Source organism: Salvelinus sp. IW2-2015, linkage group LG11 (genome assembly GCF_002910315.2).
Source record: "Salvelinus sp. IW2-2015 linkage group LG11, ASM291031v2, whole genome shotgun sequence".
NCBI classification, from domain to species: domain Eukaryota; kingdom Metazoa; phylum Chordata; class Actinopteri; order Salmoniformes; family Salmonidae; genus Salvelinus; species Salvelinus sp. IW2-2015.
Window position 1 is genome coordinate 32,830,662 of NC_036851.1, and position 25,292 is coordinate 32,855,953.

Sequence of the window (25,292 nt, forward strand, 5' to 3'; positions counted from 1 at the left end):
TACATTGTAGAATAATAGTGAAGACATCAAAACTATGAAATAGTTACACATATGGAATCATGTAGTAACCAAAAAAGTGTTAAACAAATCAAAATACGTTATATTTGAGATTCTTCAAAGTAGCCACCCTTTGCAAATTAATGCAAATTAATTACTTAAAAATCATACACTGTGATTTTCTGGATTTTTGTTTTAGATTCCGTCTCTCACAGTTGAAGTGTACCTATGATAAAAATTACAGACCTGTACATGCTTTGTAAGTAGGAAAACCTGCAAAATCGGCAGTGTATCAAATACTTGTTCTCCCCACTGTATGCTGAGCACTTGTTGGCTGCTTTTCCTTCACTCTGCGGTCCAACTCATCCCAAACCATCTCAATTGGGTTGAGTTCAGGTGATTGTGGAGGTCAGGTCATCTGATGCAGCACTCCATCACTCTCCTTGGTCATATAGCCCTTACACAACCTAGAGGTGTGTTGGGTCATTGTCCTGTTGAAAAACAAATGATAGTCCCACTAAGTGCAAACCAGATGTGATGGCGTATCGCTGCAGAATGCTGTGGTAGCCATGCTGGTTAAGTGTGCCTTGAATTCTAAATAAATGACTGACAGTGTCACAAGCAAAGCACCATCACACCTCCTCCATGCTTCACAGTGGGAACCACACATGCGGAAATCATCCGTTCACCTACGCTGCGTCTCACGAAGACACGGCGGTTTGAACCAAAAATCTCCAATTTGGATTCATCAGACCAAAGGGCAGATTTCCACCAGTCTAATGTCCATTGCTTGTGTTTCTTGGCCCAAGCAACTGTCTTCTTATTGGTGTCCTTTAGTAGTGGTTTCTTTGCAGCAATTAACCATGAAGGCCTGATTCACACAGTCTCCTCTGAACAGTTGATGTTGAGATGTGTCTGTTACTTGAACTCTCAAGCATTTATTTGGGATGCAATTTCTGAGGGTGGTAACTCTCATGAACTTATCCTCTGCAGCAGAGTTAAATCTGTGTCTTCCTTTCCCGTGGCGGTCCTCATGAGTACCAGTTTCAACATAGCGCTTGGTTTTTTTCAACTGCACTTGAAGAAACTTTCAAAGTTCTTGACATTTTCCGCATTGACTGACCTTCATGTCTTAAAGTAATGATGGACTGTCATTTCTCTTTGCTTATTTGAGCTGTTCTTGCCATAATATGAACTTGGTCTTTTACCAAATAGGCCTATCTTCTGTATACCACCCCTACCTTGTCACAAGACATCTGGCTCAAACGCATTAAGAAGGATAAAAATTCCACAAATTAACAAGGCACACCTGTTAATTGAAATGTATTCCAGCTGACTATCTCATGAAGCTGGTTGAGAGAATGCCAGGAGTGTGCAAAGCTGTCATCAAGGCAAAGGGTGGTTACTTTGAAGAGTATAACATATTTGGATTAGTTTAAAACTTTTTTTTTGTTGTTGGTTACTAAATGATTCCATATGTGTTATTTCATAGTTTTGATGTCTTCATTATTATTCTACAATGGACAAAATAGTGAAGATACCTACTCATTCCAGGGTTTGTGTCAACTATTGACTGGTACTGTATATAATATTTTTATTCACAGTGAATGAAGGATAACAATGTAAAGACATTGTACATTTCTCCTCGACCAATCTTTGAGGCTAAGGGAGGATTGATATATTTCCAATCCAATAAAATCTGTCTGTGGGCCAACAGGGAGACCAAGGCAATGGCATCTAGCTGTCTATTGGTCAGGGAAGGATTGTTGTTTGGTACTCCAAAAATAGCCTTTTCTGCACTAGGCTGCAACTCTAATCCAATGCTTCAGAAAGGGTCTTAAATATAGTGGACCAATCTACCAGACGTGGACAGGACCAGAACATGTGAGTCAAGTTCGCCAAGGAGCTTTTACACCTGTCACATGTACCATCAATTTGGGCAGAATTTTAAGAATCTGGCCTTACTGAAATGGATACGGTGAAGTACCTTAAACGGTATAAGGCTGAGCCGGGCACAAGAGGAGCTTCCATTTACTTTATTAAGTAAGCCACTATTTCAGACTTCATCAGAGATCTCTCCACCAAGTTTCTTTTCCTTTTGAGGACTATCTTATTAAACGTGTAGTTTATAATTTTACAACTTGATGTTAGATGGTCCCTCATTCTGAATGTAGTTTATGGGTCAGGAGAAACTAATCCATGGTTCAGTTTTCTTTAAACAGCCACAACAAACTGCACCTTACTTTAGCCACAACAAACTGCACCTTACTTTAGCCACAACAAACTGCACCTTACTTTAGCCCACAACAAACTGCACTACTTAGCCACAACAAACTGCACCTTTACTATAGCCACAACAAACTGCACCTTACATAGCCACAACAAACTGCACCTTACTATAGCCACAAACAAACTGCACCTTACTATAGCCACAACAAACTGCACCTTACTATAGCCACAACAAACTGCACCTTACTATAGCCACAAACAAACTGCACCTTACTTTAGCCACACAAACTGCACCTTACTTTAGCCACAACAAACTGCACCTTACTTAGCCACAACAAACTGCACCTTACTATAGCCACAACAAACTGCACCTTACTATAGCCACAACAAACTGCACCTTACTATAGCCACAACAAACTGCAACTTACTATAGCCACCAACAACTGCACCTTACTTTTTAGCCACAACAAACTGCACCTTACTTTAGCCACAACAAACTGCACCTTACTTTAGCCACAACAAACTGCACCTTACTTTAGCCACAACAAAATGCACCTTACTTTAGCCACAACAAAATGCACCTTACTTTAGCCACAACAAAATGCACCTTACTTTAGCCACAACAATCAATGGTAGTGATGGGGACATGTGAGCATGTTAAAAAAAATATCCATGGCCAAATCACCTTTTTAAGTAACATCTAACCAAATATGGAGTTTCAGGGTGAGGAACAATCTAACATCAAGTTGTAAAATAGTGAGCTAATCCTTTACGTTTAGGCTATTACATATGCCTAGTTTCACCACCATAATGAAACTATTGAGCTGTAGATACTTCAGAAAATGTCAGCCTATTAGTATTAGCCTATACCAAATTCCAAGGTCCCGTGTCAGTCTTCTTTAAAATTTCATTTTTATTGGAGCTTTCAGTGCATGTCCTGTTCTCCTGTGCATCCGTGTTAATCTTGTGGTTGCGTGGGCTTTCAGATTCAGTATGAAATCACACGGGTCCGGCAGAAAAAGAAGGAGCTGGCCGCCCTCCATGATAAGCACATGAACCGTCCCACCCTGGATGAYAGCAGTGAAGAAGAGCATGCCATAGAGATCACTACTCAGGAGATCACACAGGTTTGTCAGTGACAGAGGAGTCCATACAAGAAACTCAATTGAAGAGAATATAATATTTATTATTGTCAACTCTGCTTCTTTCGTGGAGCAAAGACGTTTAGCGACCGGGGAGAAAATACAATAACTCTTTCTGTGCAACATTTCCAAATTACATCAGTTTGAAGGGTTGTAAGGAAATGGAAAGCTGTGAAAACTACATGTTTCTGATAAGATTTCAGTTTGGCCTGGATGCATATTTTATGTGGTTGAAATACTGTCARCTTTTATTTATTTTTTTACCTCTACAGACAGTCCCTAACTGCGCATTCATTCGCATTCTCTCAAGATGCTGAAACAAATAATATTTATCCTTTCCTGTTCCCAAGTCAAAATGTACATTTGGTGAATCACTTTACAGCAAGAAATTCTTAATTATGCATGATTTAATATTAAGTCTGTGAGGGGGTTATAGACCTACAGTCAGTTTCCAGATTTCAGTTTCCATTTAATCCATTTGAACAGTAGGCTACACATAGCATATGCACTGCTATCGTCCTCTTTTACCACTTCACCAAATCTTTCCCAAACATTAGTTTTCTGGCCCTCCTTTCTCTTTATTTTCAACTTTCCATTTCACAGCTTTTCTCATATTTCTCTGACATTGTCCTTTTTGGCTCAGTGGATGACATTAACTTTTTCTGCCCGTTCACAAAAGCATTTGGTGGTTGGCGTGTAGGCTATTTGGCGCGCGTAAAGTTAGCCCCTAAAGCTTTGGTTTACACACTAATGCCAGATAGCTTAAAATAATGAAAGAAAAACCTCAATGTAGCCTATAGATATAAATTGCACTATAATTATACATTTACGGATTTAATAAAAAAAAAAAAATGTTTTCTCTTTATTCAACCCGACTCTTTATGACCCTAAACGCGCCCGCCCTACGGATATAACCACGGGACTGTGGGTTGAGTTAACCTGCACATCACTAGTGTGTTAATTATTTATTTTGAATTTAAATTGTACAAAGGTCAAATGTTTTTCTATAATATGGCAAAGATATATTGAGTGCTTGCTCCTTTGCCTGTGTGTGTGTAGATGTTCCACCGGTGTCAGCGTGCGGTGACAGGTCTGCAGTCTCGCTGTGGCCACTGCACAGAGCAGGAGGAGAGGCTTCTGAGAAATGTGGTGTCCTCGTTGGCAGGGAGCCTGCAGGAGCTGTCCACCAACTTCAGACACACACAGTCCAGTTACCTGAAACGTAAGCGAGCACTCACTCAAACTGAACGGTGGTATTTCACCTTACTGTATTTACTCCTACACCTCTTCAGCTATCTTCCATCCCTCACTTCTCTCTCTCCTGGCACGAACTTGCGCACACACACACACTCTACATTTCTCTGGTCTTAGGTTTCACCTCCACCCTCATCATATGTCTCTTTTATTGTCATAATATTGATGCTTTCTGTTACAGGCATGAAGAATCGCGAGGAGAGATCAAAGCACTTTTTTGACTCCGGTCCTCTAATGGAGGATGAAGATATAGCACTATATGACAGGGTGAGCTTGGAACTGACACTGTCAGTGTATTTTGACATTTCCCTGATCAGCATTGTTGCTAATACATACAGTTGAAGTCAGAAGTTTCAATTTCATTTAAACTCGTTTTTCAACCACTCCACAAATTTCTTGTTAACAAACTATAGTTTTGGCAAGTCGGTTAGGACGTCTACTTTGTGTTTGACACAAGTAATTTTTCCAACAATTGTTTACACACAGATTATTTAACTTATAATTCACTGTATCACAATTCCAGTGGGTCAGAAGTTTACATACACTAAGTTGACTGTGCCTTTAAACAGCTTGGAAAATTGCAGAAAATGATGTCATGGCTTTAGAAGCTTCTGATAGGCTAAATGGGAAATCATTTGAGTCAATTGGAGTGTACCTGTAGATGTATTTCAGGCCTACTTCAAACTCAGTGCCTCTTTGCTTAGACATCATGGGAAAATCAAAGAAATACAGCCAAGACATCAGAAACAATTGTAGAATCCACAAGTCTGTGGTTCACCTTTGGAGGGCAATTTCCAAATGCCTGAAGGTACCACGTTCATCTGTACAAACAAATAGTACGCAAGTATAAACACCATGGGGACACACGCAGCGCTCTTACTGCTCAGGAAGAGAGAGCGCTCTGTCTCCTAGAGATGAATGTACTTTGTGTGCGAAAAGTGCAAGTCAATCCCAGAACAACAGCAAAGGACCTTGTGAAGATGCTGGAGGAAACGGGTACAAAAGTATCTATATCCACAGTAAAACGAGTCCATATCTACATAACCTGAAAGTTCGCTCAAAACCGCCATAAAAAAGCCAGACTACAGTTTGCAACTGCACATGGGGACAAAGATTGTACTTTTTTGGAGAAATGTCCTCTGGTCTGATGAAACAAAAATTGAACTGTTTGGACATAATGCCCATCGTTATGTTGGTAGGAAAAAGGGGGAGGCTTGCAAGCCGAGAACACCATCCCAACCGTGAAGCACGGGGTGGCAGCATCATGTTGTGGGGGTGCTTTGCTGCAGGAGGGACTGGTGCACTTAACAAAATAGATGGCATCATGAGGAGGGAAAATTATGTGGATATATTGAAGTAACTCAAGACATCAGTCAGGAAGTTAAGCTTGGTCGCAAATGGGTCTTCCAAATTGACAATGAACACAAGCATACTCCAAAGTTCTGGCAAAATGGCTTAAGGACAACAAAGTCAAGGTATTTGAGGGGCCATCACAAAGCCCTGACCTCAATCCCATAGAAAACTTGTGGCAGAACTGAAAAAGCGTGTGCAAGCAAGGAGGCCTACAAACCTGACTCAGTTGCATGAGCTCTGTCAGGAGGAATATGCCAAAATTCCACCCAACTTATTGTGGGAAGCTTGTGGAAGGCTACCTGAAACATTTGACCCAAGTTAAACAATTTAAAGGCAATACACTCAATTAGTATTTGGTAGCATGTAAACTTCTGACCCACTGGGAATGTGATGAAAGAAATAAAAGCTGAACTAAATCATTCTCTCTACTATTATTCTGACATTTCACATTCTTAAAATAAAGTGGTGATCCTAACTGACCTAAGACAGGGAATTTTTACTCAGATTAAATGTCAGGAATTGTGAAAATCTGTGTTTAAATGTATTTGGCTAAGGTGTATGTAAACTTCTGACCTCAACTGATCTTTAGAGCCTAAACAAACAGAACAAGAATTCAGCCTGGTTGATAAGGAGCCAATAACAAACCACTCCTTTGTGTGGTGTATGAAGAGGTTACTGGACCGCAGGGAAAATTACCTGTGAATTGCACTATTTGACTGAAGTATTTTCATAGCATTAAGATTGTAACAAAACTATTTTTTCCCCCCACAGAAGGGAATAGGGTGCCATTTGGGACGTAGACAAAGTTCTATTCAGTGAGCCCATATTTTTGATCTCTCCCAGGGGTTTACAGGTGACCAGCTGGTCCTGGTAGAGCAGAACACAGTGATGGTGGAGGAACGTGAGAGAGAGGTCAGACAGATAGTCCAGTCCATCTCTGACCTGAATGAGATTTTCCGAGACCTGGCTGGAATGGTGGTGGAACAGGTCTGTGAGGGGAAACCCTATTCAGTTTTTGGAAACATTACAACACCATCATGTTTATACCTTGTGATGATTAACATCAATAACGAACTGTGTCAGTATGGCCCATGGATATGGTTTTGTATGTTTTCCCAACTGATTTGTTTCTTTCTTTATCCAATATCAGGGCACAGTACTTGACAGAATTGACTTCAATGTGGAGCAATCGTGTGTCAAAACAGAAGAGGGGTTGAAACAGTTACAAAAGGTGAGGACACAATGGTAGATTGTGCAATGCACATCTGAAATATCAACAATGGTTCAAACGAAGCCCAATTGATGATTATGTCCATGAAAAAGGGAAAGATGTTATCTTGCCCGCAAACTTAATTATAATGTTTTCTTGCAGGCTGAACAGTATCAGAAGAAAAACCGAAAGATGCTGGTCATTTTAATCCTTACTGTTATAGTTGTCGTTCTAATACTTATTCTATTTGGGACCAAGTTCTAGTGATGCATTCCTTTGCTTTTGGTTTGTTGTGTGTGCTTGTATGAGGGTCTTATCTGTACTTCAAATGATGCTGACTACCTGTCCAACTTTTCAATCAACATCTGAAGAATCACCCTTCCAGAATCTCGCGCTGTACGACTCATGGAGATGTTGAATGCATGATTCTTAAGAGAGGACAGCCAGGGAGAGTTCCTATTTAACTTTGGAACATTYCTGCACACACCCACTGTCTGCTCCAATACCCTCTTGAACATGACCATATCCATGTGTCATGGTACTGCTACACAGAAAAAACACTTCTTCAATTCCCTTGTGGTCGACTACTGATTAATTGTCATGGCCATATAATTTGCTTGTTTTTGGAGAAAATAAGTGTTTTTTTGTGAGTTAGCATCATCTGTCCAGTTTTAGTGTAAGCTCTAGTTGTAAGCTCTGCTCTTCCATGTATGTTATTCCAAGAGAAGAAGTCTGACAATTCAGCTACTGCACATATGAATACTGAATGTCTATGAACGAGGAACATTTGTCTCGTGGTGTTGCTTTTACGGACCCTGGTCAGTGCATACATTTCATTTGTTGAGCATTTGTTTCATTTTCTGCTTTTTCATGTTTCCTTTTTCAAAGAGGGAGAAATTACAATGGTTTTTGTGTCGCTCAGTGGCTGAAGAACTACAATACTGATTGATTGAATACCAATAGTTCCGTTTGGAATCACACCATCCTAAATGAATGTCTCTGGACCAACAGCAGTGTCGTTCATGATGGTGCATATTTAGATCATGTGACGGCTTTCTCTTGTTTTATGACCCTTTCTATTGTTCGGTATCACTTACTGATACATCAGTTGAGTTTATTTAGTCTTTCATACCTCTCACAGTTTGCACATATCGAAAGACTGATTGGTTTCATGTCTGTCAAACTACTGTCTCCTGTATATTATGAAATTATTTATTTTGAATTTAAATTCTATAAAAGGTCAAAGGATTTTGTCTAATATGGCAAAGATGTATTGAATAGCCTAAATTGTGTCTGTGGCGGCCTGTGTTGGAATGAACGATGTGTTGCAAGCTTTTGCACTCAGAAATTACTTGATTCCGCTACAAAATCAACACTACTCTACAGTTTCTTATGAAGAATGGTCCTGTTTTTTGGAAAGATATGTGACCCATTTCATGTTAAATTATGAATAGAATTCAAAGTGTACTCAAGTCTTTATTACTGATGATGAAGCTGAATTCATGGGGAGGTCCCAAATGGCACCCTATTCACTAAATAGTGTACTACTTTTGACCAGGACCAATAGCCAGGGAATAGGGTACAATTTGGGATGGAGTCATGGACAGAATTTGCCATTTCCAAAACATTGCCAAAGTTCAGTTATATATATATACACTGCTCAAAAAAATAAAGGGAACACTTAAACAACACAATGTAACTCCAAGTCAATCACACTTCTGTGAAATCAAACTGTCCACTTAGGAAGCAACACTGATATGACATAACATTTCACATGCTGTTGTGCAAATGGAATAGTCAAAAGGTGGAAATTATAGGCAATTAGCAAGACACCCCAAAAAAGGAGTGTTCTGCAGGTGGTGACCACAGACCACTTTTCAGTCCTATGCTTCCTGGCTGATGTTTGGTCACTTTTGAATGCTGGCGGTGCTCTCACTCTAGTGGTAGCATGAGACGGAGTCTACAACCCACACAAGTGGCTCAGGTAGTGCAGTTCATCCAGGATGGCACATCAATGCGAGCTGTGGTAAAAAGGTTTGCTGTGTCTGTCAGCGGAGTGTCCAGAGCATGGAGGCGCTACCAGGAGACAGGCCAGTACATCAGAGGACGTGGAGGAGGCCATAGGAGGGCAACAACCCAGCAGCAGGACCGCTACCTCCGCCTTTGTGCAAGGAGGTGCACTGCCAGCGCCCTGCAAAATGACCTCCAGCAGGCCACAAATGTGCATGTGTCTGCTCAAACGGTCAGAAACAGACTCCATGAGGGTGGTATGAGGGCCCGACGTCCACAAGTGGGGTTGTGCTTACAGCCCAACACCGTGCAGGACGTTTGGCATTTGCCAGAGAACACCAAGATTGGCAAATTCGCCACTGGCGCCCTGTGCTCTTCACAGATGATAGCAGGTTCACACTGAGCACATGAGCACATGTGACAGACGTGACAGAGTCTGGAGATGCCGTGGAGAACGTTCTGCTGCCTGCAACATCCTCCAGCATGACCGGTTTGGCGATGGTCAGTCATGGTGTGGGGTGGCATTTCTTTGTGGGGCCGCACAGCCCTCCATGTGCTCGCCAGAGGTAGCCTGACTGCCATTAGGTACCGAGATGAGATCCTCAGACCCCTTGTGAGACCATATGCTGACACATGCACATTTGTGGCCTGCTGGAGGTCATTTTGCAGGGCTCTGGCAGTGCACCTCCTTGCACAAAGGCGGAGGGTAGCGGTCCTGCTGCTGGGTTGTTGCCCTCCTACGGCCTCCTCCACGTCTCCTGATGTACTGGCCTGTCTCCTGGTAGCGCCTCCATGCTCTGGACACTACGCTGACAGACACAGCAAACCTTTTTGCCACAGCTCGCATTGATGTGCTATCCTGGATGAACTGCACTACCTGAGCCACTTGTGTGGGTTGTAGACTCCGTCTCATGCTACCACTAGAGTGAGAGCACCGCCAGCATTCAAAAGTGACCAAAACATCAGCCAGGAAGCATAGGAACTGAGAAGTGGTCTGTGGTCACCACCTGCAGAATCACTCCTTTTGGGGTGTCTTGCTAATTGCCTATAATTTCCACCTTTTGTCTATTCCACACAACAGCATGTGAAATGTATTGTCAATCAGTGTGCTTCCTAAGTGGACAGTTTGATTTCACAGAAGTGTGATTGACTTGGAGTTACATTGTGTTGTTTAAGTGTTCCCTTTATTTTTTGAGCAGTGTTAATAGATAATATTTATACACACTTCAATTATAAATCATAATTGTTCATGTCTGGATGTTTTCTGGGGGCGGGGGGACACCTTCGTCCCAATGGTATATTATGGCTCATGTTATTCTTATGTTTTTTGTTTTGTTTTACGATTGTGGATATTAGCGGTTTAAAGAAATAATACACGTGCATTGCATTGGTTCGTATCGGCAGTTTGAGATATAGCTGCTTACCAAGAAAACATTATGCATAAGTAGGATAGGATAGTCTTTCCATTGAGTCTTTTCCACTTTTATTTTACGGGGAAAATGAACAAAACTTACTGGTTTAAAAAATATATTTCTCACACACTATGTACAACTACTGTACAGAAAAATCCCATCCTATTCAAGATCCGTGCTAGTGCTGACTTCCCGTTCAACCTCAGCAGTGACACAGCTCTATGAAAAACAGGATGTGCGATAAAGTGCAAAGGGCATCAATCCATCGGTTTGTCCAAAGATGGCGAACGTGGTGCTCGAGTTCAAGGCTTCTGCTGGAGATTCGGAGCCCCAAAATCGCCCGGTCCTCATTGTCGGTCAACTGAATAACTTGACGCAAACAAACTGGACCCAGGTCAAGGGGAARTTGCAGCCAGCTGTCAGCGAAAAGGTGAGGAAATAAAAAGTCAGGGCTGCTCGTGCTAGAGCTCCCCGGCAAGCACTCACTTGTCAACTGGCGCTGACTTTGCAAGCTAGATAGTGTCAGTAAAAATGTTCTAGTTAGTAAGTTAGCTAACTTGTAATTCTAATATGAAAAAATTCTTAATTTTACTCTTGGTATTCTGTGAAATAGTTCAATGGGCCATGCATAGTTCCTTGGATTGAATCTGACAATGCTAATAAAGTTAGCTAAATGCTTGCTAGCTAAATTAGCTATCACATCAAGTCATGCTAGCTTTGCTTTTAACATGCCATCTCCATTCTCCAACCACATTGACTCGGTACTTGATCCCTGACAATATTTTATTGGCCTTTATTCTTAATTGGCCTTTATTATTAATTTCAAGAAATTCTAATTTACGTTTCCCCCCATTTTACTTGAAGAAGCCAGCCTGTAGGAAAGTCAGTTTTACTGGATTAGYTAGTTAAATGATCATGTTTGAAGTTGCATGTGCCCGACTAACCTAGCTATTGCTCCTCGTGACTACTTGATGTTTGGTCCAGCCAGCTGCATGTGGAGTCAGACCAATTCTGATCTTTTGCCACTATTAGTCTTTTGACCAATCAGATCTTTTGCCATTAATTGGGGMAAAGGATTAGAATTTGGCTGCCTGTGTAAACGCAGCCTTTGATCACTATTTGGTCTTCTGATTTGCTAATATCTTATCACTGTTTGACAACACAGTATGTGCAACTTGCAGGTAAATTGTTCAACAATTTACCACATTGTCAGCCAACTTATGTCATATGCTTTCACAAGTCTTACAGTATTCAGTGCCATTCAGAATCGGTGCCAGCGCTTATGTGATCATCATAATATAGCACTGACAGTGACAATAATTTGCTAACAAAGTGAAAACTTTATTTTTATATTTTTATCCAGGTCTGGCAGGCGGCTCTCACTGCTCTGAACCCTAACCCTACTGACAGCTGCCCTCTGTACTTGAGCCATGCAGCCGTGGCAGCCCTGCCCTCACGGGTTAGCAGACACAACAGCCCTTCCTCTGCCCACTTCCTTTCCCGTCTGGTCCGTACCTGCCTGCCTGGAGGGACAAGCCGCTGCATTCTGGTCAGTCGGTTCACTGCACTGGGATTAAAGACTAATTCGGAGCTATACGGGGCCGGTTTCCCAAACACATTAAGCCTAGTCCTGGATTTAAATGCACTTTCATTGGAAGTTGTCCATTGAGAATAGTTTTTAGTCCAGGACTAGGCTTAATCTGTGGTGGGAAACATGCCCGTGGAGTTTAAGGTGATGCTGACCTTATCTGCCATTACGCACCAGACATTTATTATTCGATCCTTAGTGATAATGTGATCGTTAAGCCATAGATGGGCCCCTACAGTTGTCCGAAGTCTCAAACAATATATAGATTAGGCCTACATGTGGTTGCATAGTTAAAGTAGGCCTATGCTGTCTTTTGGTTTTACTTTTAAGGCAATATGCCAAATTGCATGCTTTGTGATTGACACACTGCATTTATTGATCATTTTAGGTTGACTGTTATTACAGATTTGTTATCAGACAGTGAAAGTATGTTTGTTCCTGTCTGTCCAGGTGGTGTGTGAGCGGTCTGATGTGTTTGCCTCAGCCTGTGCCATCGCCCGGGCTTTCCCTATATTCTCCCGTCGTTCTGCCTCCTCCCGCAGGACCGAGAAGAAAGAAGTCACTGTGGAGTTCATCACTGTGGGCCAAGACAACGGACCACTGGACCTCACTATACTGCAGGTATCTCAAACTTCTATACATTACATTTACTATACAATGTATTTACTATACATTGCCAGAGCCATTGTGGACCTACATCAGCCACTGTTGTTGCTGCCAAACACTGGTTTTGTAAATGACTGACCAAACTGACTCCAAGATCTATATGGAGTGCTTTTATGATGTACTGTTACACCCCTAGTAAATGCACAACTATTCCTACCGAACCGTTTGGTACGGGCACCTCTGTTCGGTCTGCACTGTGAACCTGAATGAATACATAAAAAAATATAAAAACCACCTGGCCTATAGGCTATGCCTCTTGAGTAAATCTGAGCTGAAAAAACATTGTAGGTTATTCCGTTAAAACCACTACAGTGCTCGACATTAAGATTTGTCCGCTTGCCTGTGGCAAGTAAAACATTTTTTGGCTAAGCAGATTATAGATTTAAAAAATAACTATGAAACAATTACGCTACTCCGATCAGAATTGAATCAGTGTCCTCCGGATGCAATGTTTTGCTCATCCCAATCTCTGTAGTGCGCATCGGAGTTTAATTATTGTAGGCCAGCATTGACAGGCACGAGCAGTCTTTCACTCATGCAGTCGCAAGATTGTTTATTGAGATCAAATTGAGCTGTGTTTGCACATTTGTTGGTATTCATTGCTATTGAGGTATTTGCCCAGTTATAGCTAATGTTTTGTCAGCAATGACAATTCTGTAAAAGTCATGGTGTGTGCATTACCTGCCGAGAGAGAATAACTAGATAGAAAATTCAAAACATATGTTGAAGTTTGGCTGGTTAACTATTTAGCATGCATTAATGCCATTGTCATGTCCTAAAATAACTTTTCATTGGCACTCGTGTATAACCGCAAATGGCAAACACGCAGTTGATATGTGTGCTCAGTTGATTACACCAATACTGCATTCTGTTGTAAAATTGTCTCCTTAAGTGCTCTTCTATTCAATACTAGCCATGTAATTCTGACGAAGTAAAATACATTTGAATAGCCTAATTAACAATTAACTTCTATGCTGTTAAAACTTCTTGGTGAACCCATCCTGCTCAGATCCCGGTAACGGGATTGATTTGATAACATCCAGTGAAATCCACAGAAATACTCATAATAAAAATTCAGAAAACATACATTTACATTTAAGTCATTTAGCAGACGCTCTTATCCAGAGCGACTTACATGTATAATACATTAAAATAAAGCTTAGCTCTCCCCTGAACACAGAATATTTAAGCTCACCATAGCCATTGATCCCTGGTTCATTGAATGAGGGAATTATTTAATAAAGACATAAAAAGTATTTGATTGTAATGTTGCAGGGTTGCCAACCCTTGTGTAGAGTCCATTAGAGCTACTCAGGGTGCAGGCTTTTGCTCCAGCCCTGCTAGAACACACCACGTTGTAAAATAATTCAAAGTCAGCTGCTCAACAGTACCTTGATAAGCTGACTCTGGTGTGTGTTGTGGAAATTCAGTACTGAGAGAGATTTGGTCATTTCTTCAAACAATCATCTGTATTTAATACCGATTAATTATTGCAATAATGAGGACGGTCGACCCCACCACCACCACCCTTGAGTGTTGGACCGAGTAACCTAACCTTTACACAAATGCAGAGTCCTATATATAGCTGACACTAACAATGCTCAAAAAACAATTCTATAGGGCCCCACATTGTTTCATGACCTATTGCTGGGTTAGTTTAGCATATTTTGCCAAAACAAAAATGAACTACAGTAACTATTGGCATTAGGATTAGGCGGTATACCATATACTGGGGTATTTGGTATAAAATAGACTAACTTTTAATAAATATGCATATTCGTAAATACCTGCAGTCAACTTGTGCAATATGTTAGGAGATAAAGAACAGTGCTTTCTTCATATCAGCTGTCACCTTATTAATGAAGCTTATGGTAGTCCCCAAGCCTTGTGAATCACTGTTGTGCATCATGCGCCAGATGATCTATTTACAGTATATAATTCAAAACGTAATGTTTGCCTGCTAGATATAACTGTTAACTGTCTAAAATGTGCTACATGCTCTGCAGTTTTGCATTTTGTTTGCAAATGTAGTAGCTAGTTAGCCATCTAGTTAAGTGGTTAGCGTCTTCCCAAATCAAGAATTTTCTTGGTAACAACAGAGAATCTCCTCGTGGACCAAGAGCCTCGCTGGCTAATATATGTTTTGTGCTTGCAGCAAACTGTGAGTAGCATTTTTTTTGTTACTTGTTTAGGTCAGAAACTGTACAAAATGTTTGCAATGCGCTCGTTAGCATTTAGTTAGCTTTCTCTATGGGGTTTTAAATGTACTTGTTACTCTGGAAACCGAAGGTTAGCAATGCTATCAGTGGGGATTTGAAAACAGTGACGGTATTTCTGAATATCCCGGCATGGCACAAGGTCAGTATAAAGTTATGACGATCTGGATACTGCCCAAGCCTAATTGGCATTTCATTTTCCTCCTGTACCGAACCATGACCCCAAAACTGCAATACATACCGAAACGTAGGTTTAGCAAACGGTTACACCCCTTGCATTTTCTGAACAAATGTCCCATGTGTTATTTTGACTAGAGGTAGACCGATTATGATTTTTCAACACCGATGCCGATTATTGGAGGACCAAGAAAAGCCCATACCGATTAATCGGATATATATAAAATGACAATTACAACAATACTGAATGAACACTTTTATTTTAACTTAATATAATAAATAAATAAAATCTATTTAGTCTCAAATAATGAAACATGCTCAATTTGGTTTAAACAATGCAAAAACACAGTTTTGAAGAAAGTAAAAGTGCAATATGTGCCATGTAAAAAAGCTAACGTTTAAGTTCCTTGCTCAGAACATGAGAACATATGAAAGYTGGTGGTTCCTTTTAACATGAGTCTTCAATATTCCCAGGTAAGAAATTTTAGGTTGTAGTTATTATAGGACTATGTCTCTCTATACCATTTGTATTTCATAGACCTTTGACTATTGGATGTTCTTATAGGCACTATAGTATTGCCAGCCTAATCTCGGGAGTTGATAGGCTTGAAGTCATAAACAGCGCAATGCTTGAAGTACAGCGAAGAGCTGCTGGCAAATGCAGGAAAGTGCTGTTTGAATGAATGCTTACGAGCCTGCTGCTGCCTACCACCGCTCAGTCAGACTGCTCTATCAAATCATAGACTTAATTATAATATAATAACACACACAAATACGAGCCTTAGGTCATTAATATGGTCAAATCCGCAAACTATAATTTTGAAAATAAAACGTTTATTCTTTCAGTGAAATACTGAATCGTTCCATATTTTATCGAATGGGTGGCAACCCTAAGTCTAAATATTGCTGTTACATTGCACAACCTTCAATGTTATGTAAAATTCTGGCAAATGAATTCGCAACGAGCCAGGTGGCCCAAATTGCTGCATATACCTTGACTGCTTACGCTGAATGCAAGAGAAGTGACACAATTTCAGGCACCGCATTGATTATATGCAATACAGGACAAACTAATTAAACTAGTAATATCATCAACCATGTGTAGTCAACTAGTGATTATGTGAAGATTGATTGTTTTTTATAAGATAAGGTTAATGCTAGTGTTAATGCTCAACTTACCATGGCGCCTTGCTGCCTGCACTCGGGTAACAGGTGGTCAGCCTGCCACTCAGTCTCCTCGTGGATTGCAATATAATCGGTCATAATCGGCGTCCAAAAATGCCGATTACCGATTGTTATGAACACTTGAAATCGGCCCTAATTAATCGGCCATTCCGATTAGTTGGTCGACCTCTAATTTTGGCTGTTGTGGTATGTATAGTGTGTTCGGAAAGTATTCAGACCCCTTCCCTTATTCTAAAATTGATTAAATACATGTTTTTTTCATCAGTCTACACACGTTACCCCATAATGACGAAGCAAAAACAGGTCTTTAGACATTTTTGCAAATTTCTTAAAAATAAAAAACAGATACCCTATTTAAGTATGCAGACCCTTTTGATATGAGCCTTGAAATTGAGCTCGGGTGCATCCTCATTCCATTAATCATCAACTTGGAGTGCACCTGTGGTAAATTCAATTGATTGGACATGATTTGGAAAGGCACACAGCTGTCTATATAAGGTCCCACAGTTGACAGTGCAAGTCAGAGCAAAAAACAAGCCATGGGGTCGAAGGAATTGTCCGTAGAACTCCAAGACAGGATTGTGTTGTGGCACAGATCTGGGGAAGGGTACCAAAAAATGTCTGCAGTATTGAAGGTCCCCAAGAACACAGTGGCCTACTTTCTTAAATGGAACAAGTTTGGAACCACTAAAACTCTTCCTAGAGCTGGCAACCCGGCCAAACTGAGCAATCGAGGGAAAAGGGCTTGGTCAGGGAGGTGACCAAGAACCCAATGATCACTATGACAGAGCACCAGAGTTCCTCTGGAGATGGGAGAACCTTCCAGAAGGACAACCGTCTCTGTAGCACTCCACCAATCAGGCCTTTATGGTAGTGGCCAGACAGAAGCCACTCCTCAGTAAAAGGCACATGACAGCCCGCTTGGAGTTTTCCAAAAAGCACCTAAAGGAGTCTCAGACCATGAGAAACAAGATTCTCTGGTCTGATAATCAAGATTGAACACTTTGGCCTGAATGCCAAGCGTCACGTCTGGAGGAAACCTGGCACCATCTCTATGGTAAAGTATGGTGGTGGCAGCATCATGCTGTGGGGATGTTTTTCAGAGGCAGGGACTGGGAGATTCGTCAGGTTTGAGGGAAAGATGAACGGAGCAAAGTAAACAGAGATCCTTGATGCCAACCTTCTCCAGAGCGCTCAGGACCTCAGACTGGGTGAAGGTTCACCTTCCAACAGGACAACGACCCTAAACACACAGCCAAGACAATGCAAGAGTGGCTTTGGGATAAGTCTCTGAATGTCCTTGAGTGGCCCAGCCAGAGCCCGGACTTGAACCCGATCGAACATCTCTGGAGAGACCTGAAAATAGCTGTGCAACAACGCTCCCCATCAAACCTGACCGGGCTTGAGAGGATCTGCAGAGAAGAATGGGGTCACCTCCTCAAATATAGGTGTGCTAAGCTTCTAATGTCATACCCAAGAAGACTTGAGGCTGTTGAAGCAGCTTTGGCAGCAATTAGAAAGTACTGAGTAAAGAGTCTGAGTACTAATGTAGCTGTGATGTTTCATTTGTAATACATTTGCAAAAGATTCTGAACCTGTTTTCGCATTGTCATTATGGGGTATTGTGTGTAGATTGAGGGGGGTATTTTCTAATGAGGCTGTAATCTAACAGTGGAAAAAGTCAAGGGGTCTGAATACTTTCCGAATGCACTGTACATGCATACATGTAAATCTAGAGTACATGTTTGCATGGTTGTAATTCTCTCTGGATAGGAGCATCTGCTAAAAGACACAAATTAACGTAATTTATGCTTTGGCTTTTGCCAGTGTCTTGCCAATGCTGCTGATGGAGTGAGACTGGCAGCACGGATTGTGGACACACCGTGCAATGAGATGAATACTGATCACTTCTTGGAGGCAAGTGATATCCTAATGTAGTTATCGTGTGCGTCCCAAATGGCACCCTATTCCCTACATAGGGCACGGCTTTTTAGCCATATGGGCTTTGCTCAACGTAGTGCACTATATAGGGTTTAGGGTGCCATTTGGGACGCTACCATAAAGCAATAGCACCCAAGTAATGGACAATCGACAGTGACTTCTTAAAACAACTTAATTAAACAAAATGTACTTTTTTGACTGGGTATGCCTTTTTGTCTTCAGGAGATTAAGGCAGTGGGGACTGAACTGGGCATTTCTCCTGTTATCATTCGAGGAGAGGAACTGAAACAGAAAGGATTTGGAGGTAGTGTATCAGGACAGGAGGGTCTTGGCAATGTGTTATGCTTCTATGTTTTGGGACCAGATTATGTGAGTTTCCTAAATATTTTAATGAACTGATAAAACACACCGGTGCAGAATCAAGGTGACTTACAAAGCTGAGGAGGGCCAAGGGCAAGAGAGGGAATATGTTGTAGTGTCCACAACTAGTCATCGTGGAATCTGAAAAGACGCGTATCCCGAAAGCATGATGGTCTACTACGTGCACATGCTAAAAGAAAGGAATGAGGTGGGTAGCTAACTGTCATTGTAGAAAAGTATTTATAAACAAAAAATCTGATCTCTTAATTTTCATTCTAATGTCTATACAATAGGCTATCATTGATTTTGGCCCAATAGGCCTGACATATTACCTCCTTTAAAGGAGCTTTCTGTTTTGATAGGGTTATAAAAAATGTCAGGCCTACCTATAGAAAAATACAAAAACAACACTGCAATACTGCCTCCCTGGCAAGAGTGGCCCGAAGGGTGTTTAGCATCCCCAGTGGCTCTGCAAGCGCAGAGAGGGTATTCTCTGCTGCTGGCCTGCTCTGCAGGCACCATCACATGAGCCTGAAGCCACGCTCTGGCCAAACTCGTGTTTCTAAAAGTGAATTATAATTAAGTCACAGCCTATATGCACAATTTATAGAGTATAATGACTTAATACAACAAAATGTTTAAATGCTGAGCGCTTAATGCTTCACTATTTATTTGTAGGCTATAGCCTTGAAATAATAGGCTGAATTTAGGCTACCCATCTGGTTCTTGACCTATTTAAAGTGTTTATATGCAGTTTAATGCGACACCTCGCATATTTGAAATTGTGAATGCTTTTAGTCGCCTTTTCATGTTTATTAAAATACTTTATATAAAAATCATATGGTTTGTTTTCAATACTTCAAAACCAAGTAGTCACAAAAATAGATGGGTGTTGGTTAAATGGTGATTTTAAGGAATGGAGTGAATTTGGAGTGTCAGTTTAGCGGAACGGTTTGAGAGTGTTTTTTAGCGGAACGGTTGGAAAGAATTTGGTACGCCAAAGCAACTCTGCTCCCATACTCTAATTGGGACTCAAATCTGTTTGGTGCTTTGCTTCCCATCACACAAACTGTGTGGTCCAGTTAGAAAAAGGTATTTTCAAACTGGCTGCACTCTTTACATTTTTTTTATATTTTTTTTATCATATGTATCAGCTCGCATGTATGATGACCACACGCTTTCTTCCACTTTTTGAGTTTTTTGGGGGTTGGTTCTCCTCTCTGTTTGTCTTTGAATGTGCAATATTTCTATTTTGATGTATTACTTTCTCAGTAAAACTAGCTAATTAATGGGGCCCAAAAGATTTAGGCCAAAAGGAATGTCAAATTAGTTTTCCCACATTGGAATAAAGCTTGTATTTTAGTTTGAGTTGTCATGTGATGCAGATACACTCATGGTTGTTTTCCCTGATAACCACAAACTAATATTGAGTTATCAACTCAATCACTTTGGACTGTTTGGGCCCTCAGGGATCTATGGAGTGGGCAAGGCAGCGGTGAACCCCCCTGCTCTGGCAGTCCTGAGCCACAAACCAGATGGCGCCACCCAGACTATTGCATGGGTGGGCAAGGGAATCGTATATGACACTGGAGGCCTCAGCATCAAGGGAAAGGTAAAGGCAAGCATGAGGCTTGTCAGTTGGGCTGCATCCCAAATGGCACCATGTTCCCTATAGTGCAGTACTTTTGAACAGAGCCCTATGGGCCCTTGTCTAAAGTGGTGTACTATAAAGGGAATGGGGTGCCACTTGGAACAGGTCCATGATGTGATCATTCTGTCTTTTGTATAAATAAATGGATATATAACAGTAGCCAGCGAAATAAGTATTCAGTTACAATGTTGTAAAGGATGAATGTGCTCTTTTTTTTTCACATCAAGACCAACATGCCTGGGATGAAGAGAGACTGTGGTGGGGCCGCAGCCATTTTAGGAGCTTTCAAAGCTACTGTCAAACAGGTGAGATCTACCTACTACCCCTGGTTAATCTTTCAAATCAACCTCTTATTTTGCAACATAAGGTCCTGTTTGGAGACACCCTATGGGATTGTATTGAGTGTTTGAAAAGTTGTGTGCAGACCTTTTTTTGAAATGCATGTCTTTTTTTCAGGGCTTCAAAGACAATCTCCATGCCGTATTCTGCCTGGCAGAGAATGCAGTCGGACCCGCTGCAACACGGCCAGATGACATCCACACACTCTACTCTGGAAAGTGAGTACCCTCCTAAATGTTGATTAATTTAAACCAGTTAGGCAAAGTAATGGAAAACAGGCTAATACAATGGTAACCTGATAGAGGAAAGTAGGGTTTTTCCTTCTGATGGGCTTTGTGTGGGAAAGACACAATTGGCTGATTTTTGACCAAGGATCCATTATTACGATGCTGGCTTAGTTTGTGGTATGAATAGCCTTTTTTTGTTTTTTTGCTGCCTTTCTGATGAAGGACAGTGGAGATCAACAACACTGATGCCGAGGGCAGGCTGGTGCTGTCTGATGGTGTGGTGTATGCCAGCAAGGACCTCTCTGCTGACATCATCCTGGATATGGCCACCCTGACAGGGGCACAGGTGTGTGACTGGCAGGCTCTTCTAGGGCCACAGCACTGCATCTTTGGCAACAACACACACCTACATTACTTTGGTGCCCCACAGTTCTTTAATCACGTATTGTCATTGTCCTTCAAGCAATGGATATAGTTTTGCCCTTCTAGAATAGATTTAAGCCTCTAGGCATTCGATATATTTGTATTTCTATAATATTTGGTCGGAACATTTTCAGAAGTGATGGTTAGGTAATAAATGTTAGATTAATAAAACATGAGCTGGTGCACACTCAGAAAAATGTGTGTGGAGGTGCTGACTAACGGCGAATAATAGTTTATATGTATGTTATGGTAGCACAAGTTAGTCACACCACCATGTACATTGTTGAAACCCTCATAAAAGCCGGTCAGGGCTGTAACAGTCACTGCACTTTGATCAGAGCCATATATAGGCTGAAATGAACATGTGCAAGGGTCAACAGGGCTTGTGACAGACATAATTATACCAAGTAAGTTTTTTAATCTAGCTGATCTTTGCCCTAACTGAAATTTTCGTGGGCTACAGCTAAAACTCGCCACATTCTGAGGACCTCAAAGCAACGTATCAAGGTTGTCTCACACAAATGGATGGTGTGTTTGTGTCAAACAAAATCATTAGGCCTAAATATTTCCTTATAATAGTTGTTCTAACTCAAAACGCAGCTTGTGCTGACTGATAAAGCCACATCATGTGGTAACCCTCATGATGCACTGATGAGCTCATTCTGAAAGTCACATGCACCACACAGTATTATTTTGGCTACCCAGTGAAGTAGTTCGCTAGTGAAATGTTACTGAGGTCTGATGCACAAAAACAAGGCTGTTTTTTGTTGCTGACATCATAAGCGTTAGGTGAATTTGTACTCAATACACACGTCATTGAACTTCTTATTACCACCTTTCACTTTAGTTCATTACCATAGTTCCTGTATAACAAATTACTACATAAGTATATGTTTCAAACAATGGTTTAATTTGTCTCTTTCCTAGGGGATCTCCACAGGGAAGTACCATTGTGCTGTGATGACCAACAGTGAGCAGTGGGAGATGGCATGTGTGAGTGCAGGCCGCAGCAGCGGAGACCTGGCTCACCCACTGGTCTACTGCCCAGAGCTGCACTTCAGTGAGTTCACCTCAGCTGTGGCAGACATGAAGAACTCTGTGGCTGTGAGTGGCACTACTACTCTTCTCTCTGCTGTATGCCCAGTCTACCAGGTCCTATTCCTGGATCGGAGTACAATCAAGTAGCTCCGTACAAGGAGTTAATGCTTCTACAGCCTATCATGATTGTTGTTCATTTTCCTTCACCCTATTATATATTTTCTGGATAAGAGCATCTGCTAAATGACTAAAATGTAAATGTATCCCTTTTCTGTGTGTGTGAAAGGACCGGGAGAATGCTACGAGCTCCTGTGCCGGCCTCTTCATCGGCTCTCACCTGGGCTTCGACTGGCCTGGGGTCTGGGTCCATGTGGACATAGCCTCGCCCGTCCATGCTGTGAGTGACTGGATATTTGGGTTTAGTGGGGGTGTTTTCCTGGACACCAATTTAAGCCAAGTCATGGACTAAAAAGCCAACCTAATGGCGAATCCCCACTGAAAATGCTTTTTAGTTCAGGATTAGGCTTAATGTGTCCCGGAAACCCCTTTTTTATTAAATCTTTTKGAAGTATAGACATAATCTATTAAATCCATTTCAGCCACTCCCATATCTTGACAGAGTCAAATAAACAGTCTCTTCAGAAAGTGTGCTCTAACCTGCTTCAACCCAGCTCAAACAAATGGGGAACAAAAGGATCATCCTCCGTATACCTTATCTATCTAGTGCTTGCAGATCGGTGAAAAAACAAATGTGTAAGAGCTAATGGAGCGGGGGCTGGGAACAAAAATAGATTTGAGTCATGGTGTAACCTGTTCTATCATTCTCTTCCTTCCTCTCTGCAGGGGGAGCGTGCTACTGGCTTCGGCGTGGCTCTGCTCATGGCTCTGTTTGGCCAGGCTTCCGACGACCCCATGCTCAACCAGGTGTCTCCTCTGGGGGCGGCCAGAATAAATGCTGCGTCCGGGGAACCGATGGCGCGCGACAGCAAAAGGCGGAGACTGGTGTAAAACCTCTAAGCAGCCACCTCTGGACTCCTCTGCCTCACGAACTCCAGACCCACACACCTCCCCTCTTTACACTGACATGCACTGTTTACCTAGAAAGCATTTCCAATCGTCAATTCTTAGTCTACTTCTTCACGATGCAGTGAATAAAATGTGGGGGAAAAAGAGCAGGTGGCTAGAATTTCTCTCAGATTTGTTTGTGTTGTATTTAATTGACTGTCTTTGATTCTTTGTCCCACAAAGAATTGGATGGAATTATGAATATGCAMATGTTTATAGCATGTTGTAGACTTAAAGGTTTTGCTGTGCTTGAATAAATTACAAGAGCATTATTACAATTTCTGAAAATAAAATCAAAATACAGTCTGAACTTGACTGTTAAAGTAACTGAATGAGGGATGTGATCCAAGCGATCCTGTGTGCTAAGTGATTGTTTCCTTTTTCTTTCAATGTGTGTCTTGAGTAAATTCGCTAGRCGAACACATATTTTGGTTTGCGGCCATAGCTTATCCACTGTTGCCAAATTTGTCTTTATGGACATTGGGAATAACTTGTGAATAAAGATAGATCTTTTGGAATAATCTTATTCCTTGTAAAATGATAACTGCATAAAATAATGTTGACAAACTTGCCTGTAATAAATGTATAAGTAGCAAGCAAACCATAAACTATTGATGCGGGTCTTGTGATATGGGGGGGTAGTTCAGTGTTAGCAGCCAGGCAACATATTACCAAGATACACTTCCACCATACTCCATCCCCAGGTGGCAGCACCAACTGGGTCAAGGGCTCTTCTCTGCCTGGATGAATCGACAGGTGTAAGTAATCCGGATGATTGGCATTCTGTGACCAGAGGCTTCTTGGCCTGCCAGTGTTTGTGGGGTTTTTGTTAGTTAACCTATAATTTATGCTTTCCTCTAGTTTTATTTTTGTATATATTTAATTTGGGTTACCACTTTGAACCAACACTAATCTGCTTGGTTTGGCCAACTATGGCACTCATGACTGAGCTATCCCTGGAGCTAAGGTAAAGTTGYTGTCTCCTGGGTATTTGCATTCAACACCTGGTCACATAGGCTGGCTTCTCACATTTATGCACACATCAATCAGGTTACAGACCAAAACTGTTCGCTGCTCTGGCACCCCAATGGTGGAACAAACTCCCTCACGACGCCAGGTCAGCGGAGTCAATCACCACCTTCCGGAGACACCTGAAACCCCACCTCTTTAAGGAATACCTAGGATAGGATAAAGTAATCCTTCTAACCCCCGCCCCCCCCTTAAAAGAGTTAGATGCACTATTGTAAAGTGGTTGTTCCACTGGATATCATAAGGTGAATGCACCAATTTGTAAGTCGCTCTGGATAAGAGCATCTGCTAAATGACGTAAATGTAATGTAGTTAGGCCTAAGACCCCAACATAATGGGTGGTTTTGCGGGCCGATTAAACCTAATCTTAGATWAAATTTGCACTTTTTAAACTCAATTGACTGAAATGGCATTTCTCAGAAATGCCCTAGTTTAGATGGAAAAAGTCTGATTTCCAGAAGGCTAGTGGCAGGTTCAACTTCAGATTAATGGATAGTGGCACCCAGGTTAACATTGGCAATGGAGGGAAATGGATTACCTGGACTGTCAATGATCAAAGAGCACCACCAAGGACAGACAGAAGGGCGGTTATCGACAGGAGCAACCCACTGAATGAGTTAGATTAAATACATTTTCCATGACCGTTTCTGTATGTACAAAGTAAATGCAGCTGAGATCATTTGTTTGCTTGAGGCAAGGCTTTCATCTGACTCTTAGGGGAAGGCCCATTCCTCCTTCCCTACAAATACGGAGGTTTTTGGCATCTGAAACCTTCATCGT

General features: G+C 41.5%; 2 protein-coding genes across 5 annotated transcripts in view; both read left to right on the plus strand.

The window, feature by feature from the left end:
- The window catches only part of LOC111970220 (syntaxin-16), an 18,049-nt gene extending 9,577 nt beyond the window's left edge, over positions 1-8,472 (plus strand). For all 4 annotated transcript variants that reach the window (XM_023996822.2, XM_023996824.2, XM_023996828.2 and 1 more), the window contains 6 exons: positions 3,213-3,353; positions 4,428-4,590; positions 4,804-4,889; positions 6,819-6,962; positions 7,126-7,206; positions 7,348-8,472. In XM_023996822.2, coding sequence (XP_023852590.1) covers positions 3,213-3,353; positions 4,428-4,590; positions 4,804-4,889; positions 6,819-6,962; positions 7,126-7,206; positions 7,348-7,449 — 717 coding nt within the window. In that variant the 3' untranslated portion in view covers positions 7,450-8,472. The remainder of the gene's footprint in view (positions 1-3,212; positions 3,354-4,427; positions 4,591-4,803; positions 4,890-6,818; positions 6,963-7,125; positions 7,207-7,347) is intronic.
- Positions 8,473-10,848: 2,376 nt separating this feature from the next.
- npepl1 (aminopeptidase like 1) lies at positions 10,849-24,091 on the plus strand. Its single transcript, XM_023996831.2, has 12 exons — positions 10,849-11,037; positions 11,971-12,156; positions 12,646-12,816; positions 18,267-18,356; positions 18,603-18,684; positions 20,210-20,352; positions 20,619-20,696; positions 20,848-20,948; positions 21,180-21,303; positions 22,308-22,484; positions 22,705-22,815; positions 23,262-24,091. Exons 1-12 carry the CDS (start codon positions 10,888-10,890, stop codon positions 23,424-23,426), a joined length of 1,578 nt encoding a protein of 525 aa, XP_023852599.1. The 5' UTR covers positions 10,849-10,887; the 3' UTR covers positions 23,427-24,091.
- The last annotated feature ends 1,201 nt before the right edge of the window (positions 24,092-25,292 follow it).